Below are 17,798 nucleotides of genomic sequence, written 5' to 3' on the forward strand. Positions count from 1 at the left end.
AGCCCTGTGGCTCCTGTGTCCCCACTCCTGGGGCACCCTGAGGGCTGCAGGGCTGCCGTGAGCTCCCCAGGCCGTGGGTTGGGCTGGCAGCAGTGGTGCCAAACCCCACAGCCAGGGCACCGAGCTGCCGGTGGGCACCGCTGTGCCCCTGTGCCACCCGGGACACGCTGGGCTGCCCTGCCCTGATGCTCCAATGTCCGGATCCATCCCGGATCTGAGGCAGGGAGGAGTGAGGGCTGCCCCTTCCAGCCGGCGCTGCTGAAGGTCAGAGAGGAAGATTAAATTAACAAGCCACAAGCTGCTCCTTCCCTTCCTAATGACTCACCTGGCATCCAGCACCACCGTGCCCACCCCTGTGCCAGGCGGGAGGGTGTAAATCCACTGGGCATTTCCATGTGGGTGTGCAGGAGCCAGGACTGAGGAGAGGGACCCCCAGTGCAGCTCTGGGGGTGTCCTTGGGTGCCTCTGAGCTCCCACAAACTCCTGTCACAGCCCCAGGGTGGTGGGCACTGCCTCGGCGCCGCTCACGGCACGGGGATCCACGGCAGGAATGCAGCTCCAGCAGACAAGAAAGCAAAGCCCTACCCCAAAGAAAAAACCCAGAGCTGTGATTGAACGTGCACTTGAAAGCTGCTGGGGAATATGAATGTGCCTTTGAAGTAAAAGGGCTTCCATTTGTTAAGCAGAAAATGGAGCTGTGTGGTTCGATTTATAGTTTTACTTAGCAAATAAAACAGGAGAGGAGTAAGTGGTTCTGCCTCGCTCCGCTCGCAGCCCCTCCGCCCCTTCACCCCCCGAGTTAAAAGCTCGGAGATGCTACAAAGGGAGCCGGGAATAAAGCAAAGAAGCAGCTTAGATAAACCTGCAGCGGGCTGAGCCCTGGTGGATGGGCTGCTGGAATGGCTCAGGGAGGGACAAGGGACAGGGAAGGGGGCTGGGGGGCCCGGCTGGGGCACGGAGGGGGAGGTGGCTGCGGGGTGGTGGCGATGCCAAGGGAATCATGGAATGGTTTGTGTTGGAAGGGGGCCTTAAGGACTGTTTTGTTCCATGCCCTGCCGAGGGCAGGGCAGCAGTGCTGAGTGGTCCATGGGGCCGGCAGGATGTGGGGCCCTGATCCCTCTCCCCCCTCTCTCCACAGACGATGTCTCCCCGTACTTCAAGACGGAGCCGGTGCGGAGCCAGGTGCACCTGGAGGGGAACAGGCTGGTGCTCACCTGCATGGCCGAGGGCAGCTGGCCCCTGGAGTTCAAGTGGCTGCACAACAGCCGGGAGCTCACCAAGTTCTCCCTGGAGTACCGGTGAGTCTGGATCGGCAGGGGCTGCCCAGGGACAGCAGGGGCTGCCCAGGGATGGTTTGGAGTCCCCATCCCCGCAGGTGTCCAAGGAAAACCGGAGGTGGCACTCAGAGCTCAGGGCTAGGGACAATGTGGGGATTGGGCACGGCTCAGATGCGATGACCTTGGAGGTCTCTCTTCTCCAGCCTCAGTGACTCTGGGATTCTGAGCCTTCCTGAGCATCCGTGGCAAATCCCGCCCGTCCTGCTGGTCCCTGGCGGGTGCCCGTGCCAGGGCTGCCATCCTGGGAGGCGGCACGGAGGCAGCCCTTGGCAGCCCGGGAGCTGCCGGCTCTGTTTGCAGAGCAAACGGGAGCTTAAGCAGGTCAACACCGGGGACGAGGTGTTTGCACAAGCGGATTAACACCTCAACACCGGGCTGCGGATCACAGCCCGCCCGTGGCTCCCTGGGAGCAGCCAGGCCAGGAAGGGGCAGGGCAGGCTGGTGTGAGAGGGTGCCCAGGTCCCGCCCCATGTGCCAACCGAGCCTGGCACACAGCTACTGCAGCCCCTTGGGGACAGCCTGTAAATCAAGGCGGGCACCTCTTGCCATCTCCTCTGAGTGTGTGTGTGTCATCCTCTCTGTTTTAATCAATAATTCAGGTCGAGACAAGCCGTTCCCCTTTTCCAGGCATCGAATCCAAAGGCTTCGTGTTGCTGTAGCAACGCGGGGCTGCTCCGGGATGCCGGGAACGCAGAGAGAGCGGCTGGGGGACGTTGTGTGCCCTGCTGGGATCCTGGAGCCCCGGCCCTCCCTGGGGACCCTGGGGACTGTCCCCTCCTGAGCCGTGGTGGCTGCAGCTCTGCAATGCCCTGAGTCCCTGGCTGAGGGCTGGGGGCCCTGTGGGACACCCTTGTCCCTTGCCATGGTGTGGAAGTTCAGGGACCTGTTGAGCCCCACGATTCCCACAGGTCCCTCCTGTCAGGAGTGCAGCTCTTTCCCAGGCAGGAGAAAGGAGCCAGGACCCTGATCCCGGGTCCACCTCTGCTCTGAGAGTGGGCTGGAGTGCCTGGGGTCACCTCAAACCCAGAATAGGGATTCTGACTCCTTTTCCTGAATTTCTCCTGGGTTTGGTCCGTGCCTCAGTTGACCCTTGAGTAGGAAAGAACCCAGCAGTGGTGTCTGTGCTCTGGGATGACTGGCAGCTCCACACCCCTGCATCTCTGCATCCCTCCATCCCTGCATCCCTGCATCCCTGCATCCCTGCATCCCTGCATCCCTGCATCCTTGCATGCCTGCTCCAAGGTGACTCCCCTCCATTGGAGCCCTCAGCCCCCAGCTCCAGCACCCAGGCAGAAAGGATAAAAGGGAGGAAGTGAGAAACCAACCAAACCAACACGTGGGGAAAGCCCAAACAAACCCAGCGCAGCCAATGGAGCAGGGGAGCCACCGTGCAAATCCCTGCTGGGCTCCCCTGGAGCCTGCCAGCATCCCTTGGCTCTGCCCGCGGCTCCGTGGGGATTTAGAGAGTGGAGATGAGGCTTTGGCTGTCTTGCCTGGCACTGGAGGCTGCTGGTGAGAAGGCGAAGGACCAAAATTAGTTATGATGGGCAGAAATTGAATTTTAATAGAGCTGTCGGTGGCGCGGAGCCAGCCCGCTCAGGCAGTGGGAAGGTTGTAATTAAAAGTTAACGAGTTTAGAAACAGAGTAATCCTTGGAGAGAGGAGGGCTGGTGCTGATGGCCGGGGAGGCTCAGGGATGTTCTTGGCCATGTGGGGCCGGGGATGGCTCTGGGTGCATCGGTGCCGTGGGCGAGGGCTTTGGGGTGCACCAGTCCCTCCCAGCTCAGTGCTGCCGAGTGTCCCCCGGTGCAGGGACAGGAGGACACTCCCCAGAGCCTGGCTGTGCCCATGAGGAGGCTTTGGAGAGGACAATGTTCTGCCGGGGGCTGTGCCCAGGGACTGGCTGGGCTTGGTGGCATCTCCTCGTGATCCCAACAAGGCTTGGTGGCTTCACCTCGCGGTTCCCAGCCTGGCTGTGTCTCCGAGCATTCCATCCTCCTCATCCTCACCACTCTCCCGAGCAGGGCATCCCCCGGGCACTGCCGGCTGCGGTGAAATGCTCGTGAGCATTTCCCCCGTTTTGGGGGGCTGTGGGCAGGGGCTCGCTGTCCCCCGCCCCCTCGGTGCTCGCCGGTGGTCGGAGGAGCTCACGCCGCGTTTCCAGGGAAGGAGCCGCTCTCCCAGTTTGGCAGCGTTTCCATGGCGACCTCCCTTTCCTTTCCTTCCCGCAGCGGTTCCGCAGCCACCGGAGCGGCTCCGAGGGCCGGGCGGGCAGCGGGCTCGGCCCGAGGCGGGCAGGGCACGGCGGGGCCTCTGCTGGAGCTGATCCCCGGGAGCATCCCTGGGCAGCGCGGAGGGATCACTCGGCTCCAAGAGCACTCGGAGCCGACCTCCCCGAGGAGCGCCCCTGGGGATTGGGTGTGATGAGGGGCTCCAGGAGGAGCGGGGACCCGCCTGGGGCTGTGTGGTGGAGTCAGCCCCTCGGGAGCCATCCCTGGGGAATGTGAGAGATCGGGCAGCAGCAGCCTGGCTCGTGTGTGATCATGGAGCCATCCCCCGGAGCATCCCTGGGGAGGGGAGCAGCCCAGCTTGGTTCCACACGCATGCAGAGCTGTCTTCCCTCAGGAGGATCCCAGGGGATGGAGCAGGATGAGGGACCCCCGAGGGACTGAGCAGCAGCGTGGCTCTGTGTGTGTGTGTGTGTGTAGAGACATCCCTTGGGAGCATCCCTGGGGACTGTGGGGGTCCGGGATCAGCCTGGCTCTGGTGCCCACAGAGCTGTGACCCCAGGAACGTCCCTGGTGGCTGGAATGGGTCAGGGACCCCCTGCCTCCCCCTCCCCTTGCTCCTTCCATTCCCTGCTGCTGCCAGGGGGTGCAGGAGGCACCATGGGACCCCTGCTGCCTCCCGCTCTGGGGACATTGCAGTGGCACCCCTCCGATGCCACTGAGGTGACAGCAGGCTGGGTGGCAGAGCACACCTGGCTGCCCTGGCCCTGCTGGGCCCTGTTTTTCCCTGCAGGGTGTCTCCAGTGCCGGGCTCTGGGCGCGCTCTCCGGAGCTGCTCGTATGAGGAATCATAACATGCAAATCAGGCAGCTTGATGTCTTTAATGAAATCCTCGCAAGGAAAGCGCTTCTCTGGTGAATTGAGGATATTTATTTCTCATACAAGAAATTTAACATGCAGATTAGTTGGGTCTGGTAATTTATCACATGAGATTGTCCTATTAAAGGCTGCATCGAGTCCTGCTGCCTTCGGAAATTACCTTACACATAGATTACCTCTGGACAGACTCCCATCCGTACGGATGCATCTTCCTGCTCCTAAATCAGCCCTCGTGCCTCTCCTCATGGCCTCCACAGCTGGTGCAGCAGTCCAGCAGCTACTGAAGGATTCCCTGCCTCCTCTCAAGAGCCCAAATCCCCTTTGCTGGAGCTTGGAAAAGTCTAATTCCATCTCCGACTCCGGCTGGCTGTGCCCCAGCTCCTGCCAGCCAAGCAGGGCTGGCACAGCTGAGCCTCCCCGTGCCACCCCATGCCAGCCCTGGGGTGGTTTTCCAGCACGTGGTGTCTCTGATCCATCTCCATCTCCTTCCAGGAGCCTTTCTGCGTGGGCTCACTGAGATTTGGGGCAGATTTGGGGCAGATTTGGGGCTCTTTCAACCCCTGCTCCTTGCTGGGCTGTTTTGGGGTGCAGAGACACAACTGGCTGCAGACACAGGACTCTGCCGTGCCCTTATGGCCTGGTGAGGATCCCAAATGTTTGATGCCCAGAGTTTGTCCCCAAATTATGTAAAATATGGAGCCAGGAGCCTCTGAAAATCCCAGACCTGGGGCAAGCGGGGTGGATCATCCCCGGATTCCTGCTGGAATCTCAGCCTGGGCTGCTGCTCACATCCCTGCTCTGGTGGGCCCAACCCTTTGCCAGCCCAGGTGTGAAGCCCATCCCTCTGCCTTGGGGAGCTAATTACCATGCAATGAGTTAATTAGTGGGAGCTGCAGGGTTGCATCCAGGCTGGGTGGGAGCCCAGCAGGGCGTTCCTGGTTCTTGTGGCTCCAGCCTGGCCTGTTGGCACTTTTGGCATCACCACAAGTGGCAAAGCCCCAGAAGTGCTGGTGAGGAGGGTGGGCAGCATGGGGGGAGGTTTTCCTGGGAATGCTCCTGCTTGGAAGGCTCCTGCCTGTCTCTGTGCCTTGTTGGGAACTGGGGGGACCCTTGAATGTTGGCATGAGGAGCTGTGGGCACAGGGCAGCGGTGCCAGTGAATCACAGCAGGGTCGGGGCTGGCAGGAGGCACTGCTAGGCTGGCAGAGGAGAAATCTCCTTGCTGGGATCTTAGAGGGGCTCGGGAGCCGCGCTGGAGAGGACGGGGAAGTTTGGGAGCAGGAGATGCCAGCGGAGCTGGGAGGTGGCCAAGCTGGTGGTTTGCAATGCACCAAAGCCCTCCGGATGCCGCAGCACGGAGCGAGGCTCGCTCCGTCCCCGCTCTGCAGGAAGGAGGCTGATTAATACACGGGCATTAATTATTAAATGGCTCATTGTTCTGGCAGGGCCAATTGAGGCAGCGATTTACGGGGCTGCCGGCGCCCGCACAATTCCCGCGGCCGAGGGAAAAAACTCCGGGCAGGAGGAGAGGCAGCTGCCACGTGGATGCAGAGAGTCCCTTCCAACCGGGAGCTAATTGAGATCTCACCTCCCGTTAAGCGGGGCTGATGGAGCTCCAGGGGGGCGCTCACAGCCTCATCGAGCGCTGGCCCGGCGCAGGGGCCGGGACACCCGCTCGGATGCTTCGAGTCGTTAAACCTCTGCTAAGTGTGTTTTAATGCTCACTTGACATTCCATTATCCCACAGTAACTGTTCAAACACACGTCCCCTCCAGAATTAATTAGTCATTATACAGGATATTAATCAAAGGGGACTGTGCCAGTGTGTTTCCATCCCAAATCCGATCCAGCTGTTGCTGTTACTGGGGCGGCATTGGAAGAACCTCACAGATTCCTGCGCTCTTCTGGCTTTCAATTTGATGGATCAAATCCTTTGGCTGCTGCTTTTCCCGGCCCTTCTCCACCCCCTCAATCTAAGAATAATTCGGCAGCGTCAGCCCCACGCTCCTCAGCAACCCTACAATAACAGAGCGGCGGCAGCAGCCGGGGCTGGGGCACGGCGATGGGGACAGCCCTGCGGGACGCGGGGGCGGCACGGGGAGGGCTGGGCACGCTGCTGCGCCCTGCCCTGCCCTGCCCTGCCCTGCCGATGGGATCAGGGAGGGATGGACGGATGGACAGACAGGTTGTCATTCCCAACATCCCATCTGTCAGACAGATCCGGTGCCAAAGCTGCTGCTGCAAACCCGCGGTCCCCTGGCACGGGGCTCCTGCCCGCGGAGCCGCTCCTGACCCCGGGGCCGAGTGGGATGCAGCCGCTTCCTGCCGGAGCAGTGTGGGTCAGCGCTCGCTCTGGAAGGGCTTTTCCCCACGGACGATGCCCTGTCAACCTCTGTCTTCACGGAGAAGCCAAACAAACCCCTGGAACGGCAGAGTCAGCAGCGAGGGCTGTGCCAGGAGCTGGGCCAGCTTCACCTCTGTCCCGGCAGGAGTGGGGGTGGATGGACAGAGGCTCCCGGCCGGGGCACTGGGATCGGTCCCGGCTGCAGGCGCTGCTGCCTGGCACGGAACAACGGGCCTGGAACCCCTGGCCATGAAGCTGTGGCACAGACGGGGGGGATGAGTGGGGTGACATCCACCCCTCCTGCCTGCAGCACGTGTCCCGTGAGGGCGTGACAGGAGGGTGACATTGGGGTGAAATCAATTCCCCTTCCAGCCAGGTGCGGTGGGGGAAGGAAATCGAATCTGAGCGGTCTTGGATAAAAGCCTCGGTGGAAGGCGAGCGGGAGAGAACAAAGTCTGTGCTGGTTTGTTGATGACTGCGGGCTGGGCTGCGCCGGGAATTGATTTCCTTTCTCCGGGCTATTTTCAGCTGCTGAGGTGTGTGTGGAAGCGCTGCTGCTTCAATCACTCCTCCAGCTCCCGAGTGTGGGGCCCAGGCCCCCTTAGCTGGGTCTGCTGGAGCGTCCTGGGCTGGGGGACAAGGCCCCCTGTGCCACCGAGCTGTCCTGCTCGCGGGGACACGGCGCTGCCAGGACAAGGCTCCCTGTGCCACCCAGCTGTCCTGCCCGCGGGGACACGGCGCTGCCAGGACAAGGCTCCCTGTGCCACCGAGCTGTCCTGCCCGCGGGGACACGGCGCTGCCAGGGCTGTGCACGGAAGGTGCTCCCTGTGACCCGCTTTGGGTCCCTCGGGCTGTGCCAGCGCTGGTGGCTTTGCATTGTCCCCTGGAATGAGGGTCTGGAGGGGACACGGCAGCGAGGACACGGATCTGGTTGGGGACACACGTGTCTCCCTGGATGCTGTGTGTCCGTCCACCCGTCCATCCGTGGGCGTGCGTGTGTTCGGGAGTCACGGTGTGATTTATTAACGAGGACACCGCAAGGAGAGCGGGCCCATTATTCCTGGCGTCTGCAGCCGTTCCTGACAGCTCCGTGGAATTGAAATATCTTATTTAAAGCCTCTGGGGAGCATTTTTAAATATCAGCCGTGACACTCAAGGACTCGTTCCCAAAGGGCACCCTCCCTCCTCCCGCGGGGACGGGTGACCCCGGCACGCCGCCTGGGTGGGCGGCTGGGCGGGTGTCACCGCGGGTTTGGTGTCCCTCCCTGCCCGCCCCATCCCCGCCGGGCGAGGGGGGAGCTCTGTGTCCCCTGTCCCCTCTCCCGTGCGGGGAGGTGGGCGCGGGGCCCCACTGCACTCCCGGCACGGCGAACGCGCTCCTCAGGTCTTATGAAAGTTTAATTTACGCTCAGTTCTCAGAAGAACAAACAAAGCTCTGCTGAAAGAGCCCGCGGCGGGTTTTAACGCAAGATTAGATTTTGGGCTAGGAGGGCTGAGCTTGCTTTATTTATTCCCTCTCTGCGTTATCTCGCAGCGCTCCCCGTCGGGGACGGCGATGCTGCAGCCCCCGGAGGCTCCCCCGTCTGTTCTGAGGGGACAGAACAGGAGCTCCGGGGCTGGGGACTGCCCGGGGAGCTCTGGTGGCAGCAGGTCCGGCTTGGGGATCTTGGCGATGCTCGGGGGTGGCCGAGTGGAGATGTGGTGATTTCCTTTATCTCCTCACCGGCTGCTGGCGCTGGCTGCTGATAAGAGCAGGCGTGGGGGTGATAAGGGGGCTCAGCCGGGGTTCATGGGAGCAGTGCCGCTCTCAGCTCCGGGCCTGGTGACACCAGCAGCCCGCAGTGTCACTGTGGGGCTGGGACAGGGCTCAGGGTCCCCGGGCCCAGCTCGTGCACCGGGACGGTGACAGTCACTGGCCTGGGCACGGTGGAAGCACCTCCAGTGTGGGTGGCCACGGGTCCCAGTGTGGCAGTGAGGGACACTGGGGTGTCCCCCCAGCCTGCACACACGTCACGCCTGCGTGGCCACGCACATCCATGCAGTGCACGCACCTCCAGCAGCAGCTCCTCGGGGAGAAGGAGCTCCTGGCATGGGTGCAGTAAATCAGGAGAGTGTGCAGGGCCTGCAGCCTCTCTGGGGGCTGTGACAGGGACAGGGATGTCCCCTCACTGCTGATACCCCTCCCTCAGGTACATGATCACCTCGCTGGACCGCACCCACGCCGGCTTCTACCGCTGCATCGTCCGCAACCGCATGGGAGCCCTGCTGCAGCGCCAGACTGAGGTGCAGGTGGCCTGTAAGTGACGTCCTGCTCCGTGGGGACCGCACGGGGACACTCAGCTCCCGGTGCTGTGGGACAGCTCTGGTGCTGGTGCCACTCGTGGCCAGCACATGCAAGCCTGCAGCATCTCTGGGGTGACACTGGCAGGGACATTGGAGCATCCCTGGGGTGATGTTGGTGGGGAAATCCTGAGATTTAAGGAGGACATGAGAGTGCTGAGGCCTGAGATGGTGGCTCTGTCCCCCGAAGGGCCCTGTCCCTCTCTGTCACCCCTTGCCTCCGGGATACCCCCAATCCCATCCCCTTAAACACCTCCAGAGGAGCAGTGACAAATCAGAAGGATAATGAGAAATTAATAAGGCAGCTGCGCTAACAACTAATGATAATGGCGAAGTCGTTAAAAAAGGATTCTTTACATGTTTTTAATTACAGCAATTAAGGAAGTCAATAAAAATCCCCTGTCCCACTTCCCTCCTCCATGGCCCCCACTTCCCTCAGTCTCCCACAACTGCTGTGGGAATGGCAGGGGGGGATGGAGGCGGCTGTGCCTCGCTCTGTCCCTGGAGTCGGGGTCATGCTGGGATGCTCCTGGCACTGGGAAATGGGATGGGGAACGGAGAGAAGCTGGGGAGCCCCGGGCCTGGGCCCTTCCTGATGTGGCTGCAGCCTCTCTGTGGTGGGGGACAGCTGGACAGGGGTCCCTGACCCAGCACAAGGGTGATGAGGCAGGGATGGATCAGCAGGAGCAGCCGGTGGGATCTGAGCCACCCCCACACCCTGAGCCAGCCAAGCCACCACCGCCAAGGAGGGGACCAGGAGCAGCCCCCCTGCACCATCCCCGGGGGAGCCCACCCCTCAAACCCCACCCTGCTGGGCCCCGGGGCGCACCCCCAGCCCCGTCACGGTTCTCCCCCCGTTGTGCAGACATGGGGAGCTTCGAGGACAGCGAGGCGCAGCAGAGCGTGTCCCACGGGGAGGCGGCCGTCATCCGCGCGCCGCGCATCGCCAGCTTCCCGCAGCCCCAGGTCACCTGGTTCCGCGACGGGAGGAAGATCTCCCCCAGCAGCCGCATGTGAGCACCCCCGGGAGCCCCCTGGGATCCCCCTGGAGCCCCCCAGCATCCCGGGGGGTGCATTTCCCCCTTGTCCCCCACACTGAGGGTGTTTAACCAACATCCCGAGCGCATCGAGCTGAAAGCCAGGGACGCGCTCGGTGACTAATGGCTGTGTTTGTCACCAGAGAGAGGGATTTCTTAACAAAAAATGAAAACAGGAGGGAGGAGGGTGGGGGAGAGGGTGGGATAGAGCCAAGCACGGCACACACCCGTGTGCCAGGTGTCCCCACGGAGCTGTGGCAGGTCCAGGTGCTGCCGGAGCCCTGGCAGCCACAGCCTGCAGGAATTGAATTTGTAACCCCCATTATGCAGGAATTGAACTGGTCTCCTTTCGATTTGCAAAGCGGGATTGAGGAGATAAAACTCCTTTATCTCATATTTAATAGTAAAAAAACATACTCCCCACAGCATTTTATGTTTCCATCAGATTAGATTGTTCCATTAAGTAAAAAATGAAAAAAGAAAAAAAAAAAGGGAGAAATCCTAGGAATATGCATCTACCTGTGGGCTCTGCTTGGACAGAGGGGTGCAGGGCTTGGTCCCCCCATCATGGGCTTGGCGCCTGGGGCAGGTGTGGGGGAGCCTGGGGGTCCCATGGGGGTGCCCCCAGGCAGGTGAGGGTGCTGGGTGGGGGGCGAGGGTCCCAGCTCGATGTGTTCACTCCCACCACTCTCCTCCCGCAGAGCCATCACGCTGGAGAACACCCTGGTCATCCTGTCCACGGTGGCCCCGGACGCGGGGCGTTACTACGTGCAGGCGGTGAATGACAAGAATGGTGACAACAAGACCAGCCAGCCCATCACCCTGACCGTGGCCAGTGAGTGTGGGGGCCCTGCCTCTCCCCCAAATTTCATTTGCAGTAAATCTCTTCGGAGGCTCCGGCTTCTGCTGACTTAACAGTTCGGCTGCCTCAGGATTTATTTAGGTGCCCGTGGCGGTGCTGCAGGCGCTGGTGTGTCACAGGCAGAGCTCCTGCTCCAGCTGCACCCGGCTGTGCCCTGGGATGGGCAGTGTCACTCTGTGGACAGCCTCTTCCACCCTGTCCATGTCCCCCTGTCAGCTTCTGGTGCTCTGGAGCAGCCCCTGCCTGGGGCCTGTCCCTGTGGCTTCATCCCTCCAGTTCCTTTGGGTCCTCCAGGACTTTCAAAGGTCCTCAAACCGTTTGGGTGGTGACAGCCCATCCCGTGGGACATGCCCTGGAGTGACATCAGTCCTGTCACACTCTCCCCATCTCCCCTCGTGCTGCTGCACAGGGCTAGGATGGGCTATCCCTGCCTGTGGCGGGCTCTGTGTCCAATCCCCATTAATCTGTTTTCCCTCTCTGGTGTCCTGGAGCGCCATAAACATCCCGGAGCCCCTGTTTATGGATTCAGCTCTATCAGCAGCTTTCGAGCCGATCGCGTTTTTACAGCGCCTACATGAGGGTTTTTTATTGTTGCCATCATTTTGCTTTATGGACTCGCTGCTCCCTCCTCCCTGCTGCCACCAGCCTGGCAGCCCTGCCCGGGCGTGCCGGGGCTCCCACAGGAGGACACAGCATAGGGACACCTAGGAAGGCACCCTGATGCCACCAGCATGGCATCGGGTCCTTGTCACCTTTGTCTCCTCCTAGCTGAGCAACCGGGGATTTGGGTGCCCTCTCTGGGGACACCCCAGGGTGGGCAGGGGGTGCTCATGGCTGTCCCTCTGGCCTCCTTCTCCCCAGACGTGGGTGGCCCGGCTGATCCCATCGCACCCACCATCATTGTCCCACCCAGGAACACCAGCGTGGTGGCCGGGACCTCGGAGGTGACCATGGAGTGTGTGGCCAATGCCAGGTGAGCCGTGGGGTGAGGACTGGGATGGGGAATCTCCCTGTTGGCATTGCCCAGCCTCAGGGCTGGGTTTCCCTAGATCTGTTCCCACCACACTCCTGGAACCTGTGCAATGGAGTGAGTTCCTTTCCCACCTAAGTCCTGTGGGACGGAGGGAGCTGGGATCCTCCAGGGCAGCTGGAGCTGGGATCCTCCAGGGCAGCTGGAGCTGGCTCTTGACACAGCCCTGGCCCCCCAGGCCGCTGATCAAGCTGCACATCATCTGGAAGAAGGACGGGACGCCCGTGTCCAGCGGGATCAGCGACTACAGCCGCCGGCTGACCATCCTGCACCCCACTCTGAGCGACAGCGGCTTCTACGAGTGCGAGGCTGTGCTGCGCAGCAGCAGCGTCCCCGCCGTGACTGCCGGCGCCTACCTGTCTGTGCTGGGTGAGCTCCTGCCCGTGGACACTTCCCTGCCCGTGCTGGGTGAGCTCCTGGCCGTGCTGGGTGAGCTCCTGGCCGTGCTGGGTGAGCTCCTGGCCATGCTGGGTGAGCTCCTGGCCGTGCTGGGTGAGCTCCTGCCCGAGCCCAGACCACGCCTGCCATGAGCTGGGGCAGGCTCAGCCCCGGGGCTGGGATGGGAGGTGACAGGAGGGGCACTGGCCAGCCCAAGGACCCTGGGGAGAGGCTCTGTCCCTGTTCCTATTTCCCGGTTCCCTTGGCAGAGCCCCCACAGTTCGTCAGGGAGCCGGAGAGGCACATCACGGCCGAGATGGAGAAGGTGGTGGCCATCCCCTGCCAAGCCAAGGGTGAGCTGCTCCCCGGCACCCTCCTCGTGCCGCCGCCACGCCGTGCCTGACGTGGCTGTGTCCCTGCAGGTGTCCCCCCTCCCGAGATGGCCTGGTACAAGGATGCTGCCCTCCTGCACCTGGAGAAGCTGTCCCGCTTCCAGCTGCTGGAGGACGGCAGCCTGCAGATCAGCGCGCTGGCCCCCGATGACACCGGAATGTTCCAGTGCTTCGCCCGCAACGCGGCCGGCGAGGTGCAGACCACCACGTACCTGGCCGTGACCAGTAGGTGCCAGCCCCCCTCTGCCCTGGATGGGTCCCGCAGGGGGCTCAGGGACCCCAGGAAATCCTGGGTCAGGTCCAGGCTGGGCACAGGGAGGGAATTCACGGGGGGCTCTCTGTGCCCCACAGGCATCGCCCCCAACATCACGCGGGGTCCCCAGGACAGCACGGTGATCGATGGCATGTCCGTCATCCTCAACTGCGAGACCTCAGGGGCGCCGCGCCCGGCCATCACCTGGCAGAAAGGTGAAGGGCCGGGGACCAGCCTGCCCTCCGAGCCCTGCCGTGGGGCTCGGTGACCGCCACAGCGGTGGCCGTGGCACTGACGGGGCTGCGCTGTGTCCCCAGGGGAGCGGGTCCTGGCCAGCGGCTCGGTGCAGCTGCCGCGCTTCACCCTGCTGGAGTCGGGCAGTCTCCTGGTGAGCCCCGCGCACCTGCCCGACGCCGGCACCTACACCTGCCTGGCCACCAACTCCCGCGGCGTGGACGAGGCCTCCGCAGACCTGGTGGTGTGGGGTAAGGGACGCATGGCGGGCCCGTGTCACCCGCAGCTGGCAGGGAGGGACCCTGGGTGGTGGGGGATGGAGCTCTCCGGGGACGGGCGCTGGGTTTTGGGGGTGCAAACGGGGGCTGTCCCTGCCGGTGCCACCCCCGCAGTGCTGGTGGTTCATTGTGTCCCCCCACAGCAAGGACACGGATCACGGACCCCCCACAGGACCAGAGCGTCATCAAGGGCACCAAGGCTGTCATGAGCTGCGGGGTCACCCATGACCCCAGCGTGGACGTCAGGTGAGGGAGAGGGTTGGGGACCCCAGGCACACCTGAGCTGCCGACCTGGCTGCTGTCACCTCTGTCCTGGGGAGGGAGATGGGGGGTCCTCCTGCTCAGCCCCGCGCTGGTGGTCCTGCAGTGCCACCTGGTGCCCTGCGGCCGGGAGCCCCCGGTCCCCTCTGCTCACTGGGGCTGCAGAGCACCAGCACACCTGGGTCCCCCCGGCACAGGTACGTCTGGGAGAAGGACGGGGCACCGCTGGGCCCCGAGAGCGGCCCCCGCGTGCGCCTGGACGAGGTGGGCACCCTGCACATCTCCCAGACCTGGTCTGGTGACATCGGCACCTACACCTGCAAGGTGATCTCGGCTGGGGGCAACGACTCTCGCAGCGCCCACCTCCGTGTCCGGTGAGACCCCCCCTCATCCCGCCGGCAACCCCTGCCTGGGGCTGTGCCCCCCACTTCCCTCCCTAACCCCCCTGTCCAGGCAGCTCCCCCACGCCCCCGAGAGCCCCGTGGCCGCCCTGAGCCCGCAGGAGAAACGGGCCATCAACCTCACCTGGGCCAAGCCCTTCGACGGCAACAGCCCCCTGCTCCGCTACGTCGTGGAGGTCTCCGAGAACAGTAAGGGGCTGCCCCCACCCCCAGCACCGCTGGCACTGGGAGAAGTCCCCAGCGTCACCCTGGTGCAGGGAATGCCACAAGGAGCTTGGGGACCCCAGGACTCGTCAGCTGGGCAGGGGACCTCAGTGCCCTGCAGGTCAGGTCCCCACCCTGCTGTCCCCTCTTCCCCCAGACGCGCCCTGGACTGTGCTGCTGGCCAGCGTGGACCCTGAGGTGACATCGGTGACAGTGCGGGGCTTGGTCCCCGCTCGCTCCTACCAGTTCCGCCTGTGTGCTGTGAATGACGTGGGCAGGGGACAGTTCAGCAAGGACACGGAGAGGTGAGTCCCGGCTGGGGGTCCTGGGGGGGCTGCTGGCCCTGGGTGCTGACCCTGCCCTGTCCCTGCAGGGTGTCTCTGCCCGAGGAGCCGCCCTCTGCACCCCCCCAGAACGTCATCGCCAGCGGCCGCACCAACCAGTCCATCATGATCCAGTGGCAGCCGCCCCCTGAGAGCCACCAGAACGGGGTCCTCAAGGGCTACATCATCCGGTGGGTGCCAGGGGGGTGCCCAAGGGTCCCAAACCTGGTGTTGGAGGGGACAGTGGCAGCTCTGATGGCTCCCGGTCCCCAGGTACTGCCTGGCCGGGCTGCCCGTGGGCTACCAGTTCAAGAACATCACCAACGCCGAGGTCAACAACCTCCTCCTGGAGGACCTCATCATCTGGACCAACTACGAGATCGAGGTGGCCGCCTACAACAGCGCCGGCCTGGGGGTCTACAGCATGAAGGTGACAGAGTGGACCCTGCAGGGAGGTAGGCAGGGACAGGCAGGGGTGGGCAGGGGCTTGGTGGGCACCCCAACAGCAGCAGAAGGTGCCATTGGGGTGGTGGGGTGGGAGGCAGGAGGATGTGTGTGGAGGCTCCAGGGGAACCGGGATGTGCTGGGCAGGGGTGATCTGGGGTTGGCACCCAGCTGATGGAGGGGACCTCCTGGAGCTGTCCCTGTGAGCTGTCCCTTCATCCTGGCAGTGCCCACGGTGCCTCCAGGGAATGTGCAGGCTGAGGCCACCAACTCCACCACCATCCGCTTCACCTGGAACCCGCCCAGCCCGCAGTTCATCAACGGCATCAACCAGGGCTACAAGGTGAGGGTGGTCCCCAAAACCAGAACAGCTTGTGGGGAAAACTTGGTCAACCTTCACAAACTGTCTTGGCTCCTCCTCTCCGAGATCCTGGGTTTTAATTGGATCTCTCCTGACTGTTAAAATAATATTTACTGTTATTTAACACTTGCATGGGCTCGGAGTCTCACATGCTCTGTAATTAATTCCAAATTGCAATTAATTCAAATTTACATTAATGAAATTGAATTAAAACATTAAACTTGTGTCTTAATCCACTCGAAAGAAGTTCGGGAATTTAATTGCCGCTGGATGAGATAACCAGCGTGAGTAGGATATTTAACATTCTTATTAAATGCCACTTAGTATTTTTGATTAGTATTTTTAGGGCCTAATTAGTGTTTAATTAAGTTGCTGGAGGCTATCTTGCACAATACCAATTAAATGCCCAGCCATCCCTCCTGGATGCGGGCGAGGGGGATCCCGCGCGTTATTGATGGAGTTAATCACAGCTCCATAAACAGCGCTGGCACAGGCATCGGCTGCTCCCCTCGCCATTAATTGATCGTTAATCAACGCTGAATTAACAAGAGGAGGGCAGCGTTTGTGGCACGGGTGTGGCGTGGCCGCAGCGCCGGGAATCTTCATCCTGGTCCCCCTTTTCCCGCAGCTCATCGCGTGGGAGCCGGAGCACGAGGACGAGGCCACGGTGGTGACAGTGCGCCCCAACTTCCAGGACAGCGTCCACGTGGGCTATGTGGCGGGGCTGCGCAAGTTCGCCGAGTACTTCACGTCGGTGCTGTGCTTCACCACGCCCGGGGACGGCCCGCGCAGCCCCCCGCAGCTGGTGCGCACCCACGAGGACGGTACGGGGAGGCTCCGACCCCCGCGGGATGGGCCCTGCCCGAGCCCCCTCCCCGCCTGCTCCTCGCGGGGGTCCCGTGGGTGCTGAGAGCTCCTGGGCTGGGGCGCTGAGTCTGGGTGTCTTTGGGCAGTGCCTGGCCCCGTGGGACACCTCAGCTTCAGTGACATCCTGGACACATCCCTGAAGGTCAGCTGGCAGGAGCCGCTGGAGAAGAACGGAATCCTGACGGGTAAGGGAGCACCAGCAGGTACTGGCTCCATCATCGGTCCCTTTCCCACCCCACAGCATCTCCCCCTTTTCCTGTCCCATTCCCACCCCACAGCGTCTCCCCCTTTTCCTGTCCCATTCCCACCCCGCAGTGTCTCCCCCTGTCCTGTCCCCCACACATCCCCTGGGGTTGGGCCGTGCAGGGGTGACACGGGGGGTGCGTTCCAGGCTACCGGATCTCGTGGGAGGAGTACAACCGCACCAACACGCGGGTGACACATTACCTGCCCAACGTCACCCTGGAGTACCGCGTCACCGGCCTCACCGCCCTCACCACCTACACCATCGAGGTGGCCGCCATGACCTCCAAGGGACAGGGACAGCTCTCCTCCTCCACCATCTCCTCGGGGGTCCCCCCAGGTGAGCATGGTGGGGTTGGGGTGCTGGAGGGCTGTGCAGGGTGCTGGGGGGAAGCAGCGGGTGCCACCCACCCTGCCCTCTGTCCCCACAGAGCTCCCCGGTGCCCCCACCAACCTGGGCATCTCCAACATCGGCCCCCGCTCCGTCACCATCCAGTTCCGCCCGGGTTACGACGGCAAAACCTCCATCTCCCGCTGGCAGGTGGAGGCACAGGTACAGGGTGGCTCGGGAAGGGGGGTCAGGGGGCTTTTGGGGGCAGCTCACCCCGCTCACCCCCTGCCATCCCACAGGTGGGCCAGAACGGCGAGGCTGGGCAGTGGGGGCTCGTGCACCAGCTGGCCAACGAGCCCGACACCCGCTCCATGGAGGTGCCCAACCTGAAGCCCTACACCTACTACAGGCGAGTGCCAGGGCAGTGCCATGGTGCCATCCCCAGGGAATGGAGCCCTTTTGTCCCCCACTGTGACCCCCCTCATTGTCCTCCCCGAGAGACCGGAGCCCTCCTGCCCCACACCGTGACCCCCTCTCCTCTCCCAGTTTCCGCATGCGGCAGGTGAACATCGTGGGCACCAGCCCCCCCAGCCTGCCCTCCCGGAGGATCCAGACCCTCCAAGCCCCCCCGGACATGGCCCCTGCCAATGTCACCCTGAGGACGGCCAGCGAGACCAGCCTGTGGCTGCGCTGGATGGTGAGGGAGGGCCGGGGGTCAGGGGGGTCTGTGCCTGCACGGGCTGAAGGGGGATGGGGCTGGGGGGGCCGTGGG

The 17,798-nt window shown here is 62.8% G+C and overlaps 1 protein-coding gene across 1 annotated transcript in view; it reads left to right on the forward strand.

Annotated features, from left to right (window-relative positions):
- The window catches only part of SDK2 (sidekick cell adhesion molecule 2), a 45,003-nt gene that overhangs the window by 17,632 nt on the left and 9,573 nt on the right, over positions 1 to 17,798 (forward strand). Inside the window, exons 2-24 of the mRNA XM_063409557.1 lie at positions 1,139 to 1,298; positions 8,977 to 9,083; positions 9,993 to 10,140; positions 10,866 to 10,999; positions 11,888 to 11,999; positions 12,235 to 12,425; positions 12,704 to 12,787; positions 12,857 to 13,051; positions 13,178 to 13,294; positions 13,397 to 13,564; positions 13,735 to 13,837; positions 14,050 to 14,226; positions 14,306 to 14,442; positions 14,615 to 14,762; positions 14,831 to 14,971; positions 15,054 to 15,235; positions 15,452 to 15,567; positions 16,214 to 16,409; positions 16,539 to 16,637; positions 16,844 to 17,035; positions 17,127 to 17,248; positions 17,326 to 17,435; positions 17,573 to 17,723. Of these exons, the coding sequence (XP_063265627.1) occupies positions 1,139 to 1,298; positions 8,977 to 9,083; positions 9,993 to 10,140; positions 10,866 to 10,999; positions 11,888 to 11,999; positions 12,235 to 12,425; positions 12,704 to 12,787; positions 12,857 to 13,051; positions 13,178 to 13,294; positions 13,397 to 13,564; positions 13,735 to 13,837; positions 14,050 to 14,226; positions 14,306 to 14,442; positions 14,615 to 14,762; positions 14,831 to 14,971; positions 15,054 to 15,235; positions 15,452 to 15,567; positions 16,214 to 16,409; positions 16,539 to 16,637; positions 16,844 to 17,035; positions 17,127 to 17,248; positions 17,326 to 17,435; positions 17,573 to 17,723 (3,290 nt within the window). The remainder of the gene's footprint in view (positions 1 to 1,138; positions 1,299 to 8,976; positions 9,084 to 9,992; positions 10,141 to 10,865; positions 11,000 to 11,887; positions 12,000 to 12,234; positions 12,426 to 12,703; positions 12,788 to 12,856; positions 13,052 to 13,177; positions 13,295 to 13,396; positions 13,565 to 13,734; positions 13,838 to 14,049; positions 14,227 to 14,305; positions 14,443 to 14,614; positions 14,763 to 14,830; positions 14,972 to 15,053; positions 15,236 to 15,451; positions 15,568 to 16,213; positions 16,410 to 16,538; positions 16,638 to 16,843; positions 17,036 to 17,126; positions 17,249 to 17,325; positions 17,436 to 17,572; positions 17,724 to 17,798) is intronic.

Source organism: Prinia subflava, chromosome 12 (genome assembly GCF_021018805.1).
Source record: "Prinia subflava isolate CZ2003 ecotype Zambia chromosome 12, Cam_Psub_1.2, whole genome shotgun sequence".
NCBI classification, from domain to species: Eukaryota; Metazoa; Chordata; class Aves; order Passeriformes; family Cisticolidae; genus Prinia; species Prinia subflava.